The sequence below is a fragment of the Hemitrygon akajei genome, chromosome 6 (genome assembly GCF_048418815.1).
Source record: "Hemitrygon akajei chromosome 6, sHemAka1.3, whole genome shotgun sequence".
In the NCBI taxonomy this organism is placed as follows: domain Eukaryota; kingdom Metazoa; phylum Chordata; class Chondrichthyes; order Myliobatiformes; family Dasyatidae; genus Hemitrygon; species Hemitrygon akajei.
Window position 1 is genome coordinate 186,405,533 of NC_133129.1, and position 21,824 is coordinate 186,427,356.

General features: G+C 46.9%; 1 protein-coding gene across 2 annotated transcripts in view; it reads right to left on the reverse strand.

Annotated features, from left to right (window-relative positions):
* The window catches only part of LOC140729769 (uncharacterized), a 70,997-nt gene extending 50,174 nt beyond the window's left edge, over positions 1-20,823 (reverse strand). Inside the window, exons 1-8 of one of the 2 annotated variants that reach the window (XM_073049964.1) lie at positions 20,790-20,823; positions 18,427-18,631; positions 11,349-11,491; positions 9,561-9,749; positions 9,155-9,248; positions 5,928-6,110; positions 5,393-5,518; positions 2,761-2,862 (exon numbers count right to left, since the gene is read on the reverse strand). In XM_073049964.1, coding sequence (XP_072906065.1) covers positions 2,761-2,862; positions 5,393-5,518; positions 5,928-6,110; positions 9,155-9,248; positions 9,561-9,749; positions 11,349-11,491; positions 18,427-18,525 — 936 coding nt within the window. In that variant the 5' untranslated portion in view covers positions 18,526-18,631; positions 20,790-20,823. The remainder of the gene's footprint in view (positions 1-2,760; positions 2,863-5,392; positions 5,519-5,927; positions 6,111-9,154; positions 9,249-9,560; positions 9,750-11,348; positions 11,492-18,426; positions 18,632-20,789) is intronic. The other variant, XM_073049965.1, reaches the window with a different exon arrangement.
* Positions 20,824-21,824: the final 1,001 nt, after the last annotated feature.

Genomic DNA, 21,824 nt, shown 5'->3' on the forward strand with positions numbered 1-21,824 from the left:
GCTAAAAAAAAGCATATCCTATCCTGTAAAGACTTTGCAAAGTGTCACTGAGAAGATGCTGTAAAGATATGTAAGAAGGTCTTGTGATCGCATGAAACTCAGGTGAAACATTTTGGCCTCAACCCTAAGTGGTACGTGTGATGTAGTAACACCATCCCTACTGTAAGTATGGTGGAGGGAGTATCATGCTTTAGGGATGCTTTTCAACAGGAGGGACTGGAAATCTGGTCAGGATTTCATTGAAGGGAAGTTGAATACTGCTAAATACAGTGAGATCCTGGTTAAAAACCTGCTAAACTCTGACAGAAAGCTTAAACTGCGGAGGAAGTGTGTCTTTCAGCAAAACAATGGCCCAAAGCACACTGCCGGAGTAACCATGGAATGGCTTCAAATGAAGAAAATTTATGTCCTTGAGTGGCCCATTCAGAATCCTGACCTTAATCCGTTCGAACATCTCCGGCAAGATCTCAAGATTGCAGTCCATCGCCACTCCCCAACTAACCTGGCAAAACTTGAGCAATTTTGCAAAGAGGAATGGGAAAATCTTGCTCCATCATGTTGTGCAAAGCTAATAGAGATTTATCTAAAAAGACAACTGGCTGTAATATCTGCAAGAGGTGGTTCAACTGAGCAAAGGGGGGAGTGAATACTTTTGAACTGCTGACATTTCAATTTTTGAATTTTTAGTTTTTCATGCTTTATAATTTCCCCGGATTTTGAGTTTTACTGTGAATAAATGAAACGTGATTCGCAAATAAAAATTCTTAGTTAAGTTGAACAAAATCCCTTGTAATACTCAATATATATAAACGAAGGGTGGGGAATGAGTACATTTTCAAGACACTGCAATTACAAAAGGTAGCTTATATATATTGATTGTCTACCCATAAGTGACCCTAGGCACAGGAGTGTCTGCACATAAGGTGACTGACAGGAAATGATAAAGTAGTGGTGGTTGGGGGTGTGGAGGGTTGGGTTGTGGAGGTGTTGATCAGCTTTACTGCTTGGGGAAAGGAACTTTTTGAGTCAGGTGATCCTGGTGTGAATGTTATGTAGCCTCCTCTCTGATGGGAGTGGGACAAACAGTCTGATCCTTCATGATGTTCCTGGCCCTTTTCCGGCACCTTTCTGTCTATATGTCCTTGATGATGGGTAGGCTTGTGTTGGTGATGAGTTGGGCAGTTTTGACTTCCCATTTGAAAGCCCTCCTGTCCACCACAGTGCATCTTCTGCACCATGCAGTGACGCAGCTTGTTAGGATACTCTCTGCTGTGAAGATTGCACAGTAGCATGCAAAGCCCGGTCAGTGCACTGGAGTCTGGGAGACACCCCACTCCTCCACCCCATAACAGAGGACCCAGTGATATCTGGGAATATGTGGTTATATTTCATTAGAGTTTGAGGAGATTTTGTATGTTACCAAAGACTTCTGCAGAATGCACTCTGACTGGCTGTATCAGCACTGGGTGTGGTACTTCACAGGAATCTAGACCACCCTTCACGAGCACAACCCTCTCAACCAACAAGGACAACTTCAAGAGGTGTTGCCTCAAGAAAGCAGACCCTTACTAGAGGACCTGCCATCTTCTCATTATTAACAAGGCGGAGGACTACAAATCATAGGAGCAGAATTATGCCATTTAGCCCATTGAGTTTGCTCCACCATTCCATCATGGCTGATTTATTAAACTTCTCAACCCATTCTCCTGCCTTCTCCCTGTAACAAGTCACTGGGTATATTCAAAATAGAGCTTGATACACCAACGTTTACAGGGAGAAGGTAAGCATGGTGGAGCATCCTCAATGTGCCTTATAGTTTGATTCTGCTCTTATGTCTTATGGTCTTAAAACAAGAGATCTTATAGGTGTATAAGATGATGAGAGGCATTGATCATGTGGACAGCCAGAGGCTTTCCCAGGGCTGAAGTGGCTAACACAAGGGGGCATAGTTTTAAGGTGCTTGGAAGTAGGTCCAAGGTGGATATGAGAGGCAAGTTTTCCACACAGAGTGGTGGATGTGTGGAATGCACTGCCAGAGATGGTGGTAGAGGCAGATGCAACAGGATCTTTTATGAGACTTTTAAATAGGTAACGGAGCTTAGAAAAATAGAAGGCTATGTGGTGGGAAATTCTAGGCCGTTTCTAGAGTAGGTTACATGGTCGGCACAACATTGTGGCTCGAAGGGCCAGTAATGTGCTGCAGATTTCAATGTCCTATGTTCTATGTCTTCCGTGTTGGTAGTAAGTACAGGAATGGAAGACACTGTTTAAACAGAGAGGGATGCCCAAGCATCAGTAGGCAACTGTAGGGGGTCGTTGGGATGGTGGGCGAAGCAATGGTCTTTAACTGAAAGGGGTATGGATGTGAAGACCCAGTATATAATGAAGATGATGATGATGAATGGGGAATGCTGGTTTTGATGCCAATTTACAGGGTGTTGGTGAGGTTATAAAACACAGGAACAGAATTAGGCCAATTACACTCACTTCTGCCCCCTGACACTCTTGAGTTTCTGCTGGAGCACTGTGTACTGCTGTGGCCTCCATACCTCTGGAATGGCGTGCTTATGTTGGAGGTGGTGTACAGGAGGGTCATTCACTGCTTCCTGGGGAGGAGGTGTTGTTCAGCACAGAGTGGTCATACAGGTTGGACCAAAGAGGGTGGCACGGTAGTGTAATAGTAAAGGTAAGACTGCAGCAGCCGTGATAGTGGATCAATTCCTTCTGCTACAGTGGCCGGGTGCAGTTTCACTGACTAACCTGACACCTTTGCTCCAGGGCTCGGAGATAGTACTGATTGCAGCTGCGCTCCTGCTCAAGTGTCTCCGCCAGCATCCGACACTGTGTCTCCTCACACTGGACCTGCAAGACCAAAGGGTGAAGGCTGGGGTATTTATCTGCATGGGGGTTAGTGTCAAAGAGTCCTACAACACAAGGATCTGTTCTGGGACCTCTACTTTTCGTGATTTTTATTAATGACCTGGATGGGGGGGGGTAGAAGGGTGGGTTGGCAAGTTTGCAGACGACACAAAGGTGGTGGTGTTGTGGATAGTGTAGAGGATTGTCGAAGATTGGAGAGAGACATTGATAGGATGCAGAAGTGGGCTGAGAAGTGGCAGATGGAGTTCAACCCGGAGAAGTGTGAGGTGGTACACTTTGGAAGGACAAACTCCAAGGCAGAGTACAAAGTAAATGGCAGGATACTTGGTAGTGTGGAGGAGCAGAGAGATCTGGGGATACATGTGCACAGATCCTTGAAAGTTGCTTCACAGATAGGGTAATTAAGAAAGCTTATGGGGTGTTAGCTTTCAAAGTCAAGGGATAGAGTTTAAGAGTTGCGAGGTAATGATGCAGCTCTATAAAACTCTGGTTAGGCCACACTTGGAGTACTGTGTCCAGTTCTGGTCGCCTCACTATAGGAAGGATGTAGAAGCATTGGAAAGAGTACAGAGGAGATTTACCAGGATGCTGCCTGGTTTAGAGAGTATGGATTATGATCAGAGATTAAGGGAGCTAGGGCTTTACTCCTTGGAGAGAAGGAGGATGAGAGGAGACATGATAGAGGTGTACAAGATAGTAAGAGGAAAAGACAGAGTGGACAGCCAGCGCCTCTTCCCCGGGGCACCACTGCTCAGTACAAGAGGACATGGCTTTAAGGTAAGGGGAGGGAAGTTCAAGAGGGATATTAGAGGAAGGTTTTTCACTCAGAGAGTGGTTGGAGCGTAGAATGCACTGCCTGAGTCAGTGGTGAAGGCAGATACACTAGTGAAATCTAAGAGACTACTAGACGGGTATATGGAGGAATTTAAGGTGGGGGGATATATGGGAGGCAGGGTTTAAGGGTCAGCACAACATTGTGGGCCGAAGGGCCTATACTGTGCTGTACTATTCTATGTTCTATTGGCATTCAAGAAATTTCCTCTCTTGCAATCTGACACCAACCTGATTTTGCCAATCCCCTTGCACAATGAAGTCCTCCATTACAATTGTGACATTACCCTTATTATGTTTCCAGCTCCCTTTTGTAATCTCAACCCCACATCTTGTTTCACGTAATGGTTTTGTCACTCTTGCAGTTTAACTCCACCCACAAAAACTCAACATTCCTGACCCTACACCACCTCTTTCTAAAGATGTAATCCATCTCTTACCAACAGAGCCATGCCACTGCCTATGTCTTCCTGCCTGTCCTTTTAATACAAAGTATGGCCTTTGAGGTTAAACTCCCAACTATGGCCTTCTTTCAGGCACAACTCAGTGATGCCCACAACGTCATACCAACCAATCTCTAATTGTGCCACGAGTTTGTAAACCTTATTCCGAATGCTATGCACATTTAAATATAGCACCTTCAGTCCTGCATTCTTCACCTTTTTAAATTTTGCCTCTGTGGTACAATTTAACTCTTTGCTCTGTCTGCATTTGAATGCAATCATTAGCTTGTCTTTCCTTACATTCATGATACATCCATCATCTACTTGTAAACCTGCAGGCTCATCCTCACCCCTATCATCCTGGTTCCCAGCCCCCTGCCATATTAGTTTAAACTATTCTCAACAGCTCTAGGAAACCTGCATGTAACCTGTCCCTTTTATACAGGTCACACCTGCCCCAGAAGAGGTCTCAATTGTCCAGAAATCTGAATCCCTGCCCCCTGCTCCAATTCTTCAGCCATCCATTTATCTGCTACCCCAGTCCATTCCTATCCTCACTGTGTGGCACAGGCAGCAATCCTGAGATTACCACCCTTGAGGTCCTGCTTCTCGGCTTCCTTCCTAACTCCCAGCATTCTTTTTTCAGGATCTCATCCCTTTTTCTATCTATGCCATTGGCACAACTCTGGCTGCTCACCTTCCCTTTTCAGGATATTGTGGACACGTCCAGAAACATCACAGAGCCTGGTACCTGGGAGGCAAACTACAATCAATGTTTTCTTTTTGCATCCATAGAATCACCTGTCTGTCCCCCTGACTATAGAGTATGCAATAACTGCTGCCATCATCCTCTTCAGTTTCCTACCCTTTTGAGCCACAGGGCCAGACTCAGTGCCAGAGGAATGGTCTCTGTTGATAGGCCATCTCCCCCAGCAATTCTCAAAATGGAGTACTTATTGCTGAGGGGGACAGCCACTATCTGCCAATCTCCCTTTTCTTTCATGACAGTCACTCATTTGTCTGTCTCCTGTAGCCTTGGGGTGATTACCTGCCTGTAGCTCCTGTCTATCACCTCTTCACTTTCCCAAACAGGCCAAAGGCCATCGGGCTACAGCTCCAGTTCCTTAACACAGTCTCTAAGGCGCTACATCTCGATGAACCTGATGCCAACCCCCTTCAGTGAGTCTGTCACCACTGCCCTTCACATCGGTAGTTCCTTTGGTCACCTCGGTACCCACCTTGCACCGCAGAGCTCTGGCGTGGTCACTGAGCACCTCTGAGCACCGGCGGAGCTGCTGCCGCTCGGAGAGCGCCTCCTTCACAAGCAGCTGATTGCTCGTCCGCAGGGCGTTCAGTGTCACCAGCTGATGGACAAAGGAGAGATATCGTCAAACCAACGGGCAAGGACCAGCTCTCGTGTGCAGGGCTGAGGGAGTGTTGTGGCCTCTAGAGGCTCAGTTCACTTTCTATAAACATCACCTTCTATATGTAAGCTGTTTTTATGTCCTTTCCTGTGTGGGTTTAATTTGAAGAGCACAGTGGAAAGACATACCTCTCCATCCACTCTTTATTTCCCTAGGAACAGCAATATCTTTTCACAAGTAAGAGATCTCATTAAAAGCTTCAAAGAAAGTTTCCATCTCGGGTGATTTTTGAGAAGTTGCTTAACTTGCTGCATAATTCTGTGGAGCTACACAGCGAGAGCAGTAGAGGGAGTGCCCAGTGTTACTGTACAAAGCTGTACAGTGCAGAGTGAGAAACATTTCTCCGTACACTTTGATCATATGTCTGTGCGATGTTCTCCTGAAAAGCTTTCTTTTCAAATTCCACCATTGATCTCCAGCTCTCATGAATAATTTTCAAAGCCTCCTCCATGTCGTTGGTTCCCATGTGTTCCTCCAGCATCCATACTCCAAGCTTTGATCTCTCAATCTGTTCGCCCATGGAGAGCAAGTCCTGTGGGCATAGAAGGGCAGGAGCTAGTAAGCATTCTCCCGGAACAGGCTGGCCCAGAACCTCCTTTCCTCTTCTATATACACCATAAGACATGAGGCCATTCAGCCCATCGAGTCTGCTCCACCATTCCATCATGGCTGATTCATTATCCCTCTCAACCCCATCCTCCTGGTAACCTTTGACACTCTAGCTCATCAAGAACCCATCAGCCCCTGCTTTAAATATACTCAATGACTTGGCCTCCACAGCCGTCTGTGGTAATGAATTCCACAGATTCACCATCTTCTGGCACTCACCCACAATAGAAATAGATAGATAGATACTTTATTCATCCCCATGGGGAAATTCAACTTTTTTTCCAATGTCCCATACACTTGTTGTAGCAAAACTAATTACATACAATACTTAACTCAGTAAAAAAAATATGATATGCATCTAAATCACTATCTCAAAAAGCATTAATAATAGCTTTTAAAAAGTTCTTAAGTCCTGGCGGTAGAATTGTAAAGCCTAATGGCATTGGGGAGTATTGACCTCTTCATCCTGTCTGAGGAGCATTGCATCGATAGTAACCTGTCGCTGAAACTGCTTCTCTGTCTCTGGATGGTGCTATGTAGAGGATGTTCAGAGTTTTCCATAATTGACCGTAGCCTACTCAGCGCCCTTCGCTCAGCTACTGATGTTAAACTCTCCAGTACTTTGCCCACGACAGAGCCGGCCTTCCTTACCAGCTTATTATATCCTCTCCGTGTCAACATACACAAAATGCTGGAGGAACTCACCGAGTCAGGCAGCATCTATTGTCATTTCAAGACCTGATGAAGGATCTCGGCCCAAAATATCGGCAGTTCTTGTCCATAGATGCTGCCTGACCTGCTGAGTTTGTCCAACATTTTGTGTGGACTTCCAGCATCTGTAGACTTCAGGTTAATGAACGAACATTGCAGGCCGAGGCCCTTCTTCAGGATTAGAAAGGAAGGGGGAAGATGCCAGAATAAGAAGGTGGGAATGGGGAAAGAGGGCAAGCCAGAAGGTGAAGCCAGGAGGGTGGGAAAAGTAAAGGGCTGAAGAGGAAGGAATCTGATGGGAGAGTGAACCGTAGGAGAAAAGGGAAGAAGGAGGGGCACCGGGGGAGGTGACAGGCAGGTCAGGAGAAGAGGTAAGAGGCAAAAGTGGGGAATAGAAGAAGAGGGGAGGGGGAAGAGGATTTTTTTTCCAGAAGGTGATAGAAGATTCCAGAAGTGGCTAACTTCTGACTTTTGTACAACACAGAACAGTACAGGCCCTTCACCCCACATGCAGTGCTGACCCTTCAATCCCTCCTACACAACCCATCTGAGTCTCTTAAATGCCCCTAATGTATCTGTTCATCTGCATTTACAGCCCCTCAGTAAGTGAAGCAGCCCCATGCTGCACACAGTTAGACCAATTACACCTCTACCATTGCCAGACAAATCTCTCTCCATCACAGGGCCCAACCTCATGGTGGCAGAGTGGTATAGCAGGCAGAGCTACATTGCTACAGATGGCTGTGGAGGCCAAGTCATTGGGGATATTAAAGCGGAGGTTTATAGGTTCTTGATTAGTCAGGTTCTCACCGCCCTTCACTCAAATATTCTTTAAAATCCATTATTTTTGGGAGGTGTGTCACTGCCCCTCCCTCACTTCCCACAGGATCCCTGTCCTCTGACTTCCCCCTGTTTTCACAGTGAAAGGTTCTTTGATGCCCTGTCAAAGGTTAGGGGAGAAGGCAGAAGAATGGGGTGGAAAGGGATAATAAATTAGCACTTATAGAATGGTGAAGCAGACTTGATGGGCTGAATGTACTAAATCTGCTCCTATGTCTTATGGTCTTATGGTCTCACAGTTCCAGAAGCCAGCTGATAGTGTAGTGGCATCAGTACCGGACTCCGGAGCGAAGGTTCCCGAGTTTGAACCCAGTTGCCACCCCCCCCACCGGGCACGCTTTCCATCCGTGCTGGGTTGAGCATCGAGCTAGTCACTCAGCCTCGTAAGAAACAAGGGTCGAGTCAGGAACGTTCATACCGTGACCCGGTTAATCCGAAAGGGGACCAATCCTGACACTACGCGCCAGACAAGAATGGCTGACAGCCTGTGTGACAAGCTCTGAAATGAAACAGTTCCAGAGAGCTGGGTTCAACCCCAGCCTCTGGTGCGGTCTGCTTGGAGCTTGCAGGTTCTCCCTGTGACTGCATAGTTTTCCCACATGCTCCAGCTTCCTCCCACATCCCCCACAAAAAAAGTTATACTCAGTAGTCTGTTATTGTTCTGTCTGCTTGGAGTTTGCATGCTCTCCCTGTGACTGCATAGTTTCCCTGGCTTCCTCCCACATCCCCCTGCCCCCCAAAAAATTATACTGTACTCAGTAATCTGTTATTGTTCTATCTCAATGCACCGTGTAATGATCTGAACAGTATGAACAGTGTGCAAGACAAGTTTTTCACTGTAACTTGGTACATGTAACTATTATAGATCAATTTACCAAAATGCAGTTGTAAGTTGTCCCTAGTGTGTGGGTGAGGGCTGGAATTTGGGGAGAAGTTGATGGGAATGCGTGGAGACTGAACATTGCGATTAGTGTGAATGGGCGGTTCAGACTGAGTGGTCTGAAGGTCCTGTTTCTGTGCTGTAGTCCTTACGACACCATGCCTACCCACCTTCCTGGGTTCCCCTACCAACAGCAGTCTGGGGTCAACACCAAACAGAAGCTCTGCCAGACCAACCAGCTACACACTGTGACAACAGGAGGAGTCTGAGGATAGGGATCCTGTGGAGAAAGAGGGAGGGGCAGTAACACTAGAGACCCACAAAAGGAATGGACTTTATGGAGTGTTTGAGTGAAGGATGGGGAAGTTGGGGCGAGCTCTGGGCAGGACGAAGGGAATGAACAGTTGATGCTTCAGGCTGAGACTCTTCATCAGAATTGGAAAGCAGGAAGGAGCCAGAATAAGGAGGTGGGGTGGAGGGGAAGGAATACAAACTGGCAGGTGATAGCTGAGACCAAGTGAGGAGGAAGCCAATACCTGGGTGTGCCGCGCTTCCTCTCTCTCCATTTGCTGGGTCAGCCTTTGGACAACTTCATGGAGTTGGGCATTCAGCACTGCCTCTTCCTCATACCTGACCCAAGAGAATGTTCCAGAAAGTTAGTAAACTTCTCCTGCTCATCACGATTAACCACTGTGTCAGCTGTGGGAGAGGTGGTACTCAGGAAAGGTCACACTGTGGGAGGGTCACACTATAGGAAGATGGTGTGTCACAGTTTGGTCTGACCATTCTCTTGCCCATCCCAGACTTACTACACCAACCACCTCTCCTAATCCCTTTCCCTACAATCCCCACCTCCCCACCATGCCCCACTGGGAACCATGGGATGTGGAGTTAAGCATTACCCTCGTGCCCCAACCCTCATTTCGGCCAGTTGGCTCTCACATCATCTGCAGCTCCACAAGTCTGGTCTTCACCGCTTGAACCTCAGACCACAGCCATTCCGTCTGGGCCAAAGGGTGCTTCACCGGGTATCGGGCAGACAGGACCTGCAACTCCCTCTCCTTCAGCAGCTCCCTCTTCCTCCTCACCTGCTGCCTCTTCCACTCCAGTGCTCTAATGAGCAAGGGCATCCTGTTAATAACAGAATGTTAGGGCAGACAGTAGCAAAAACTGACAAGGGGCTAAAAATAAATATATTTAAAGCAAAGATTAATAGGTTCTTGATTAGTCACGGGTAATTTAACCTTGTGGTGTGTAGAGATTCCTTCTGTCAGACTTGGAGTAATGAGAGCAGCTTTGGACCCCTTTTCTAAGAAAAAATGTGCTGCATTGGAGAGGGTCCAGAGAAGGGTTCACGAGAATCATTCTGGGAATTAAACATCGAAACGTGAGAAGTGTTTGATGGCTCTGGGCCTGTACCTACTGGAGTTTAGGAGAATGAGGGAGGAATCATTGAAACCTATTGAATATTGAAAGGCCTAGATAGAGTGGATATGGAGAGCATATTTCCAATCATGGGGGAGTCTAGGACCTGAGGTTACGGCCTCAGAATACAAAATTTAGAATTGAGATGAGAAGGAATTTAATCAGAGGGCGGTGAAACTGTGGAAATCATCGCCACAGATGTCTGTGAATGCCAAGTCATTGAGTATATTTAAAATGGAGGTTGACAGTTTCTCGATTAGTCAGGGTAGCAAAAGCTACAGGGAGAAGGCAGTAGAATGGGGTTGAGATGGATAATAAATCAGCCATAGGTGGAGCAGACATGATGGGTCAAATGGTCTAATTCTGCTCCTAGGTCTTACTGAGGTAAGTGAATCTCTGGAATTCTCTGTCCCTGGTAGTGGCGAGGCCAGGATGTTGGATATATTCAAGGTGGAGGGAGGTAAATATTTGATAGATCAACAGTGAGGGTGATAGATAGATAGATAGATAGATACTTTATTCATCCCCATGGGGAAATTCAACATTTTTTCCAATGTCCCATACACTTATTGTAGCAAAACTAATTACATACAATACTTAACTCAGTAAAAATATGATATGCACCTAAAATCACCCTCTCAAAAAGCATTAATAAATAGCTTTTAAAAAGTTCTTAAGTAGTTTACTTAAATACATTGAGTACTTAAATACTTGGCCAGTGTAGGTCAGCCATGATCACATTGAATGTTCAGACTGGCTTGAGGGATTGAGTGGCTCTTGTTTATTGTGCCATTGTGGCACAAGACAGCAGCAACTCCCCCAAAGGGAGCCCCATATACAGTGACAGATGTCACCTGTCTACTCTGCCCAGGGGGAGACATGGAACCTCAGCCTGGACTGACTGTATGTCATGTTGTGAGCCCTCGTCCTCCACGTCCCTCCAGGAGAAATAATTACTCTATGTAGTGTGAGTGGTGTCTGATAGTGTCTGAGAACATGCCCCTCAATCTCCTCACTCTCTCCGATCTCAATGTCACTCAGTTGTGAGGGGCTGAGACTCGACAATTTAATGCAGTGTAGGTCTGAAGTTGAAAGCAAATTTCTTATCAAAGTACATACTATTTCTCACCATATACAACCCGGAGATTCATTTTCTCGTACGCAGTCACAGTAAGTACAAAGAAACACAATAGAATCAATGGAAGGTGGCACACAACAGGATGGACAAACAACCAATGTGCAAAGGACAACAAACTGTGCAAATAAAAAAGGAAAAACAATAAATAAAAATAATAACAACCTTACCTTTCCTGGCAGAACAAGGCCAGTAGATTAGTGAGGTCACTGGCCGATGTGTCCGCGATGGAATGGTGGAGGTGCTGGTTGACACCACCTGGTGTCTCCTCTCTGCTCTCCCTCTGTATTGGCTGTGGGTTAGACCTGTGGCACTGTGAGTCAGAGAAAGAGGATGGTGTGAAGATGACAGTGTTCCCGATTACAGATATTCACTCCAACCCCCTCCCGGGGACAAAACCCCAGCTCCACTACTCCCCCAAATCCAGACTCTGGAAGCACCTTCTCCTGAAGGAGCAAATATTCCACAGTAGCATAGTGGTTCAGTGCTGGCAAACAAGGTTCAATTACTGCCACCGTCTGTAAGGAGTTTGTACTTTCTCTCCATGACTACAGAGGCTTCCTCCCTCATTCCAAAGACATACAGGTTGGGGTTAGTAAGTTGTGGGCATGCTACACTGGTGCCAGAAACGTGGCAACACTTGTGGGCTGCCCTCAGCACTTTTTGAGGATGTGACTAAACACATTGATGAAGGAAGAGCAGTAGATGTAGTGTATATGGATTTCAGCAAGGCATTTGATAAGGCACCCCATGCAAGGCTTATTGAGAAAGTAAGGAGGCATGGGATCCAAGGGGACATTGCTTTGTGGATCCAGACCTGGCTTGCCCACAGGAGGCAAAGAGTGGCTGTAGACGGGTCACATTCTGCATGGAAGTCGGTCACCAGTGGAGTGCTTCAGGGATCTCTTCTGGGACCCCTTCTCTTCGTGATTTTTATAAATGACCTGGATGAGGAAGTGGAGGGATGGGTTAGTAAATTTGCTGATGACACAAAGGTTGGGGCTGTTGTGGATATTGTGGAGGGCTCTCAGAGGTTACAGCGAAACATTGATAGGATGCAAAACTGGGCTGTGAAGTGGCAGATGGAGTTCAACCCAGATAAATGTGAGGTGGTTCATTTTCGTAAGTCAAATATGATGACAGAATATAGTATTAATGGTAAGACCCTTGTCAGTGTGGAGGATCAGAGGGATCTTGGGGTCCCAGTCCATAGGATACTCAAAGCTGCTGCGCAGGTTGACTGTGTGGTTAAGAAGGTGTATGCATTGGCCTTCATCAACTGTGGGATTGAGTTTAACAGCCAAGAGGTAAATTTACAGCTATATAGGATGCTGGTCAGACTCCACTTGGAGTACTATGCTCATTTCTGGTTGCCTCACTACAGGAAGGATGTGGAAACCATAGAAAGGGTGCAGAGGAGATTTACAAGATGATGAGCGGCATTGATCGTGTGGATAGTCAGAGGCTTTTTCCCAGGGCTGAAATGGCTGCCACAAGAGGACACAGGTTTAAGGTGCTGGGGAGTAGGTTCAGAGGAGACGTCAGGGGTAATTTTTTCACTCAGAGAGTGGTGAGTGCGTGGAATGGGCTGCCAGCAAAGGTGGTGGAGGTGGAAACAATAGGGTCTTTTAAGAGATTCCTAGACAGGTACATGGCGGTTAGAAAAATAGAGGGCTATGGGTAACCCTAGGTAACTTCTAAAGTAAGTACATGTTCAGCACTGCATCGTGGGCCAAAGGGCTTGTATTGTGCTGTAATTTTGTTCTATGTTTCTATCTCCCTGCAGTATACTGTAGCTCTGTGACTATGATGGGAACCTTATGGGAACCATTTTCACCAAAGGTTCAACAAAACCCCCCAGCCTTAGCTAAAGTTGCTAATTTAAATTTATACCCTGTGATTAACTATTCTTTACAAATTTGTCAACAGTTCCATAATTTTTTTAATCTTAAAAAAATTTAAACTTTGTAGTTTAATTTATTGAAACTATTTTTAAGCCTTCTTTGAGTAATCCAATTCTTTTATTTTGGAAAAATAAAGGTACTAATTCTTTCTTGGATCTATTTAAAGAAGATAGACTGATGCCTTTTGAACAATTAGTTGATAAATACTCTCTTTCATATTCACACTTCTTACAATACCTTCAAGTTAGACATTTCTTACAAAAATATTTAAGTAATTTTCCTTGCATATTAGAGGCCGACCTGTTAGATACTATTATGAGTATGAATCCTTTGATAAAGGGTTCCATTGGAAGAATCTATAATTTATTGTTACAATGGGATAAGTATCCTTTCTTTACGATTAAACAAGGTTGGGAAAAGGAACTTAATTTGACTTTTATAATGGAGGACTGGATGCGGATCTTGAAGTTGGTTAAATCTTCCTCGATTTGTGGTAGCCATTCATTGATTCAATTTAAAATTGTACATCGTTATTATTTGACGAAGGAGAGATTGTCTAAAATCTTTCCTAATGTTGATAGTTATTGTGATAGATGTAAAACTGAGACAGCTACAGTGACACACATGTTTTGGTCTTGTTCTGTACTGGAACAGTTTTGGAAGTCAGTTTTTTTCTAAAATTTCTAAAGCACTTAAATTAATTTACAACCTAACAAATTAACTGTGCTCTTTGGAATAATAATATTTGTGGTATTTCTTTGTCTGATCAATATGTTATAGCGTTTGTTACATCGATAGCTAGGAGGGCCATTCTGTTGAAGTGGAAGGATACGTCGTCTCCCACTCTGTCACAATGGTTCTCTCAAGTGATGTTATGTCTTAGTTTGGAGAAAATTAGAAGTTGAACCTTCGAACCTATGTTTGATTTTGAGAAAAGATGTGGTTCATTTGCTCGTTATTACCATTTGAGTTACATAATTGATAAATTTTCTCCACAAACTAATTGTAAATTTTGGTATAATTTTTTTTGCTGGCGGTTTGATGTTTATCTTTAGAAGCTTTTTGTATGATGCATGGCCACGGGGTTGAACACCAAATGGGTCTTTCTTTTTCCTCACTTTTTTCTTGCTTTAGTAGGTTTTTTTTCTTTTCTTCTCTTTTTTTTGTGTCACCATATTTTTCAATCCTTGTGTTTTTTCCCTTTTGAGACATTGTAAGTGTTACTTACTTCGATGTACTCTTGTATTTTGGATAATAGTAATAATAAAAAGATTTGGAAAAAAAAAGCCTTACCCTCTGCCCAAGGTTTGAGGGTGTCCCAGAACCCCGACGTGTTACGGGGCAGTGAGGTCGTGGAGTGATGACCCTGTTAAATCTCATCACACTCAATACTGAACCCTGGGGAGATTGCTGCTTTGGTAATATACCTCAAACTACCAAAGGCAAATTTTAGAACATCGAACTTAGGACACTGTGGTACAGTACAGGCCCTTAGTCCATGTTATTGTTCCAACCTTTTAACCTACTCTAAGATCAATATAACCCTTCCCTCCCATACAGAACTCTATTCCTCTATCTCATAAATGCCCCTAATAGTAATCTGCCTCTACCTCCACCCCTCGCAGTGCATTCCACACACCCATGACTTCCTGTGTAAAAAACCTACCACTGACATCCCCCCATACTTTTTTCTAATCACCTTAAAATTATGCCTCCCCCCTTTGTTTTAGTCATTTCTACCCCAGGAAAAAAAGTTTCTGGCTATCCTCTTATCATCTTGTACATGTTGTGATGAATTAAAATTCAAAGTTCAAAGTAAATTTATTATCAAAGTACATTTATGTCACCATATACAACCCTAAGATTCATTTTCTTGTGGGCATACTCAATAAATCCATAACAGAATCATAACAGAATCAATGAAGACCACACCAATAAATCTGCAAAAGACAATAAACTATGCAAATACAAAAATAAATAAATAGTAATAATAAATAAATAAGCAATAAGTATCAAGAATATGAGATGAAGAATCCTTAAAAGTGTGTTCATAGGTTGTGGGAACAGTTCAGTGATGGAGCAAGTAAAGTTGAGTGAAATTATCCCCTCTGGTTCAAAAGCCTGATAGTTACGGGGTAATAGCTGTTCCTGAATCTGGAGGTTTGGGCCATGAGGCTCCTGTACCTCCTTCCTGATAGCAGCAGCGAGAAGAGAGCATGACCAGGGTGGTGGGATTGTGGATGCTGCTTTCCAACACTCCATGTAGATGTGCTCAATGGTGGGGAGGGCTTTACCTGTGATGGACTGAGCTGAATATCCACTACTTTTTGTAGGTTTTTCCATTTAAAGGCATTGGGGTGCTGCAGCCAGACAATATACTCTCCACCATACATCTATATGTCAAAAGTTGTATGTCAAAGTTTTATATGACATACCAAGTCATCACAAGCTCCAAAGGAAGTGGAGGCACTGCCGTGCTTTCTCAGTTATTGCCATTAAGTGCGGGGCCTACAACAGGTCTTCCAAAATAATAACACTGAGGAATTTAAAGTTGCTGACCCTCTCCACCTCTGATCCTTTGATGAGGACTGGCCCATGGACTTCTGGTTTTCTTCTCCTGAAGCAAATAATCAGCTCCTTGGTTTTGCTGACATTGAGTGAGAGGTTGTTGTTGTGGCTCCAGTCAGCCAGATTTTCAGTCTCACTCCTGTATGCAGATTCGTCACCACCTTTGATTCAGCCTACAACAGTGCTGTCAAGAGCAAACTTGAATATGGCATTAGAGATGTGCTTAGCCATACAGTCATAAGAGTGTATGGGGTGTCAGGGAGGGTTAGCACCTCTGTTGGGGGAATGTGTCGCGTCCTTTTCAGGCGGTTTGCCCACCTTTGGCCCCCACCTGGCACTCAGCTCTCACCTGTGGCTCCCCATAGCTGTTTGCATGTTTCCACACCCCAGCCAACGGCTTTGACAAGCCGGCTAAACCAGGTGAGGGTAGCCGACGGGTCTCGAACCCTCGGTGAGATAGGGAGTTGTCTATCCCAGCATGTGAAGACAGACTCCGGCGGATTGAGTGGACGAGACCAATGGAAGGTCCAATGGTCAGGAAGGCGGTCTCTGCAAGCATCGTGGAACACGTAGAGCATGACAAGACACAGAAGATGTCCTGGTCATCCACTGCACCGAGTCCCATCCCCAGCCATCTCAACTCTTGTCTTGCCACTGGATCCAGATGGGAATTGGGAAGAGAGAGTGAGGCTGACTCCGCACAACTCTCCCTCACTTAAATCCCGATCAAGCGCTAGTTTCAACACCATCATCATCGTCTAATGGTGTCGAGGTCTTCATCGACAATGATGGACAAACAACCAATCAATCATAAGTGCAAAGCGACTAGAGCAGGGGATTAAGTACACAGCATTGTGGACATCTATGCTGATGAAGATTATGGAGGAAGTGCTGCCAATTTGAACAGACAGGGTCTGCAAATGAGAAAATCAAGGATCCAATTGCACAAAGGTGTATTGAGGCCAAGGTCTTGAAGTTTGTTGATTAGTATTGAGGAGATGATGGTATTGAATGCTGGGCTGTCATTGATAAAGAGCACCCTGATGTCCAGATGTTCCAGAGTTGAGTGGAGAACCAACAAGATGGCATCTGCTGTGAATTATCAGAAGGTTGATCATAGGTTTAGTTTCTTGTCATCACGTGGACCAAGATACAGTTAAAAAGCTTTTGATGTGTGTGTTCTCATGATTGTTCCTTACATTTGTGCAATGAGGTCGTAGGAAATGTAAAACAAAATAATGGAATGTTACAACTACAACATTCAGGGCAGGCAGGCAATAAAGTGCAAAGGGACTCGATAAGGTAGGTTGGGAGACCAAGAGATTAGGACATAGAAAAGTGCAACACAAGAACAGTCCCTTCAGTCCATTATTCTGTACAAACCATGATGCCCCCCGACAGGAGTTCAGTGATGGCCCATGTACAGAGGGAGAGACACAGAAACAGACTGAACAGTTCACCCTCCTTGACAGGGGTTCAGTGATGGCCCATGTACAGAGGGAGAGATACTGGCACCAAAAGAACAATTCAGAGGTTTCATAAGAACTGTACAGAATAAAGGAAAATAATAAACACTAGGCCAACAGGGCCAACAACTGAAAACTCTCAAACTAACTAAAAACTAACACTGTCACTGAACTTTGAAAGCAGTGAACTAGAACTAAATTAATACTGCTCCTTAATGAGTGTCTGACTAAAGCACAAATCTTTCCCAGAACGTGGACTAAGGGAAGCAATGAGTGTTGGCAACACTGTGCTTTGATCAAGCCTTGACAAGACTGAAACAGAAGGAAGGGAGTTAATACAATCATAAAGAAACATTAATTGGCTGGAATGTGTGCATTCTCACGTTTGAGATTGCAGTCTTCCTTCAAGTGCCAGACTCTGCTTCTGTATCTGCAGTTGAAATGTGCTCTGCCTGCACATTCCCTGCTTTTACATGTGTCCATGTCCAAAATGCTTCTTAAATATTGGCATTGTAGCTGTCTCCACCAACCCCCGGTGACACATTCCAGGCACCCAGAATTCTCTGTGTAAAAAACTTCCCCACACATCATTATAAAAACAAGGAGATAATGCTGAAACTTTATAAGACACTAGTCAGGCCGCACTTTAAGTATTGATAACACTTTTGGGGCCCGTATCTCAGAAAGAATGTGTTGTCAGTGGAGAGAGTTCAAAGAAGGTTCACGAGGATGATTCTGGGACTGAAGGGGTTCAAATCTGAGGAATATCTGGCAGCTTTGGGCCTGTACTCACTGGAAGTTAGAAGAATGTGTGGGGATCTCATTGGAACCTATCGAATGTTGAAAAGACCAGAAAGGGGATGTGAAGAGGGCTCAGCCTCAAAATGGTCAGGGCATCAAGGGATATGATCAGAGGGCAGGTGTATGGGATTGAATGGGATCTGGGATCGGCAATGATGAAACAGCAGAGCAGACTTGATGGGCTGAATGGCCTCATTCTGCTCCTATCTCTTATGGTCTACCTCCTATGAAGTTACCCCCTCTCATCTTGAATGCATATCCTCTGGTATTAGACATTTCACCCTGGGAAAAAGATGCTGTCTGTCTACTCCATCTATGCCTCTCACAATCTTAAAAACCTCCATCAGATCTCCCCTCACTTCACTTCAGAGAAAACAACACAAGTTTGTCCAACCTCACGTTATAGCTCAAGCACTCTAACATCCTGGTGAATCTCCTCTGCGGCCGCTCCATGGCCCCAACATCTTTCCTGTAAGGGGGAGACAGGGTGTTTGTTCCTGCATTCTAACCTGTGCAGGTGGCTCCAGTGAGGAAGGGAGTTGAGTGACGATCCCCTGCAGTATCTGTTCACCCTCCTCTTGAAGTCCATCTGTTCCACAGGCAGCCATGGAGAGTCAATAAAGGTTTGAAGCAGGGAGCAGCCTCCTGTCGCCTGCAGAACTCTGGAACATCACCCACACTGATCACCTACAGGGGGCATGGCACACACGATCGCTAGGGGGCACAAGAAAGCACAGCAAGATGCTATAAACAGGGGAGTGAGAATTAGGTCCCCTCTTTTGTTAGCCCTGCAAGAGTAAACTGCAGCTGCCTTGGTCTTTGAGATGGAGTAATGGGGGTGTTTCAGAGAATGTCATCACACAGCATCCCTCAGTCCTGCCCCTCCCACAGTGCGGGGTCAGTGTCAGAGCACTCACATGAGAGGGAAGGACGGACACTGTAATCCATCTGCTGCCCTGTGTTACTGTGGACTGGAGCACTTCCACTCCCCCGCCACCCCTCCTCTTCCCTTCTTCCTTCCCCTCAGCATCCCCTCCCCCTCCTCCCATCCCCAATCTTCCTTCCCGCTCCTCCTCCTCTTCCTCCCCTCCTTCTATCCCCATCCCCTTATTCCCTCCCCTCCACTCCTCCTCCTGAACCCATCCTAATCTTTCCTTCCCTCCTCTTCTTCCTCCTGAAACCATCCTCAACCTTCCCTCCCCTTGTCCTCTTCCTCCCGAACCCATCCCCAATCTTCCCTCCCCTCTTCCTCTTCCTCCCGAACCCATCCCCAATCTTCCCTCCCCTCTTCTTCCTCCCGAACCCATCCCCAATCTTCCCTCCCCTCGTCCTCTTCTTCCCGAACCCATCCCCAATCTTCCCTCCCCTCGTCCTCTTCTTCCTGAACCCATCCCCAATCTTCCCTCCCCTCGTCCTCTTCCTCCCGAACTCATCCCCCTTCCCTCCCCTCCTTTTCCCTTGCCCCATCCTCACTATTCACTCCCTTCCCATCCTCTCCTTCCTCCCCATCACCTTCTCCCCTCTTCCTCCCCTCCCTGTTCCCACCCTCCTTCTTCCCTTCCCCTCCTCCTCCTCTTCATCCCAAATCCATCCTCCATCTTCCTTCTCCCTTCCCCCATCCTCCCAATCCCTCCCCTGCCATCTCATCCTCCCTTCCCCATCTCCTCCTCCTCTCCTTCTCCCATTCCATCCCCCCTTCTTCACTCCCCATCCTCCTCCACCCCGACTGCTCTTCCTCCGTCCCCATCTCCTCTTTCCTCTCCTCCTTCTACCTTCCCCAAACCATCACAACCACTCCTCATCCCCTCACGTCCCCATCCCCTCCTCCTCTCCTCCTCCCGTTGTCATCCTTCATCTTCCTTCCACTTCTCCTCCACTCCTTCTCTTTCACCACTACCCATACTCCTTCTTCCCTTTCCTCCCCTCCTCCTCCTCATCCTCTCCCCATTCTCCCCTTCTTCCCATCACCTACCCCTCCTCAATCATAACCATGCTGTCCAGTTGCGCCTCCACCTCTCCTCATCCTGCTCCTCTTATAACCTCTCCTCCCTGCCCTCTGAACATTTCTATTTACCTCCCCTTCATCCCTTCTTGTTGCCTCTCCCCATCATACCTATTTCCCCTTCCTCCCCCTTACCCACATTGCCCCTTGCTCACCACCCTGTCCCTTCTCCTCACCCTCCTCATCCCCACTGCCCCTCAACCCCTTCTGTCGACTCTCTCCCCTCTCAACTCTCCTCACCCTCCTCGACTCTTTCCGCCTCTTAACTCTCCTCACCCCCCTCGACTCTTTCCCCTCTCTCAACTCTCCTCACCCCCTCGACTCTTTCCCCTCTCTCAACTCTCCTCACCCCCCTCGACTCTTTCCCCTCTCTCAACTCTCCTCACCCCCCCTCGACTCTTTCCCCTCTCTCAACTCTCCTCACCCCCCGTCGACTCTTTCCCCTCTCTCAACTCTCCTTCACCCCACTCGACTCTTTCCCCTCTCTCAACTCTCCTTCACCCCACTCGACTCTTTCCCCTCTCTCAACTCTCCTTCACCCCACTCGACTCTTTCCCCTCTCTCAACTCTCCTTCACCCCACTCGACTCTTTCCCCTCTCTCAACTCTCCTTCACCCCACTCGACTCTTTCCCCTCTCTCAACTCTCCTTCACCCCACTCGACTCTTTCCCCTCTCTCAACTCTCCTCACCCCCCCTCGACTCTTTCCCCTCTCTCAACTCTCCTCACCCCCATCGACTCTTTCCCTTCTCTCAACTCTCCTCACCCCCATCGACTCTTTCCCCTCTCTCAACTCTCCTCACCCCCATCGACTCTGTCCCCTGTCAACTCTCCCTCAGCCCACCCTTCGCCGGTCCCTCCGCCCGGGTACCTGCGCCCCGGCCGGTGCCGAGTGTCGGAATTCCCGCGACTCCGCGCGGGGTTGCTGGGTTTGCTTCCCGCCGTTACCACGGGAACGCGCCGTTGCCCGGCAACCGGAAAGCGCCACTATGGCAGGAAATGGAGGAGTGTGGTACAGGGCTGGAGCGAGTGTCGGTGGAACCCCTGTCACCTTTCTCCTCCATAAACCCTTGGGTTGGGCAACCCTCCCCTCCCCTCCCCTCCCCATAGGACAGGAGGGGGACATTTCCACCCCCTCCCCGGTCACTCCTCCCGCACAGGTCAACAGAGGGACCCTCCCTATCACTCCTCTCCCACAGGACAACAGAGGGACCCTCCCTATCACTCCTCCCCCACAGGACAACAGAGGCACCCTCCCTATCAGTCTTCCCCCACAGGACAACAGAGGGACCCTCCCTATCACTCCTCCCCCACAGGACAACAGAGGGACCCTCCCTATCACTCCTCTCCCACAGGACAACAGAAGGACCCTCCCTATCACTCCTCCCCCACAGGACAACAGAGGCACCCTCCCTATCAGTCTTCCCCCACAGGACAACAGAGGGACCCTCCCTATCACTCCTCCCCCACAGGACAACAGAGGGACCCTCCCTATCACTCCTCTCCCACAGGACAACAGAGGGAACCTCCCTATCACTCCTCCCCCACAGGACAACAGAGGCACCCTCCCTATCAGTCTTCCCCCACAGGACAACAGAGGGACCCTCCCTATCACTCCTCCCCCACAGGACAACAGAGGGAACCTCCCTATCACCCTTCCCCCACAGGACAACAGAGGGACCCTCCCTATCACTCCTCCCCCACAGGACAACAGAGGGACCCTCCCTATCACTCCTCTCCCACAGGACAACAGAGGGACCCTCCCTATCACTCTTCCCCCACAGGACAACAGAGGGACCCTCCCTATCACTCCTCCCCCACAGGAAAACAGAGGGACCCTCCCTATCACTCTTCCCCCACAGGAAAACAGAGGGACCCTCCCTATCACTCCTCTCACACAGGACAA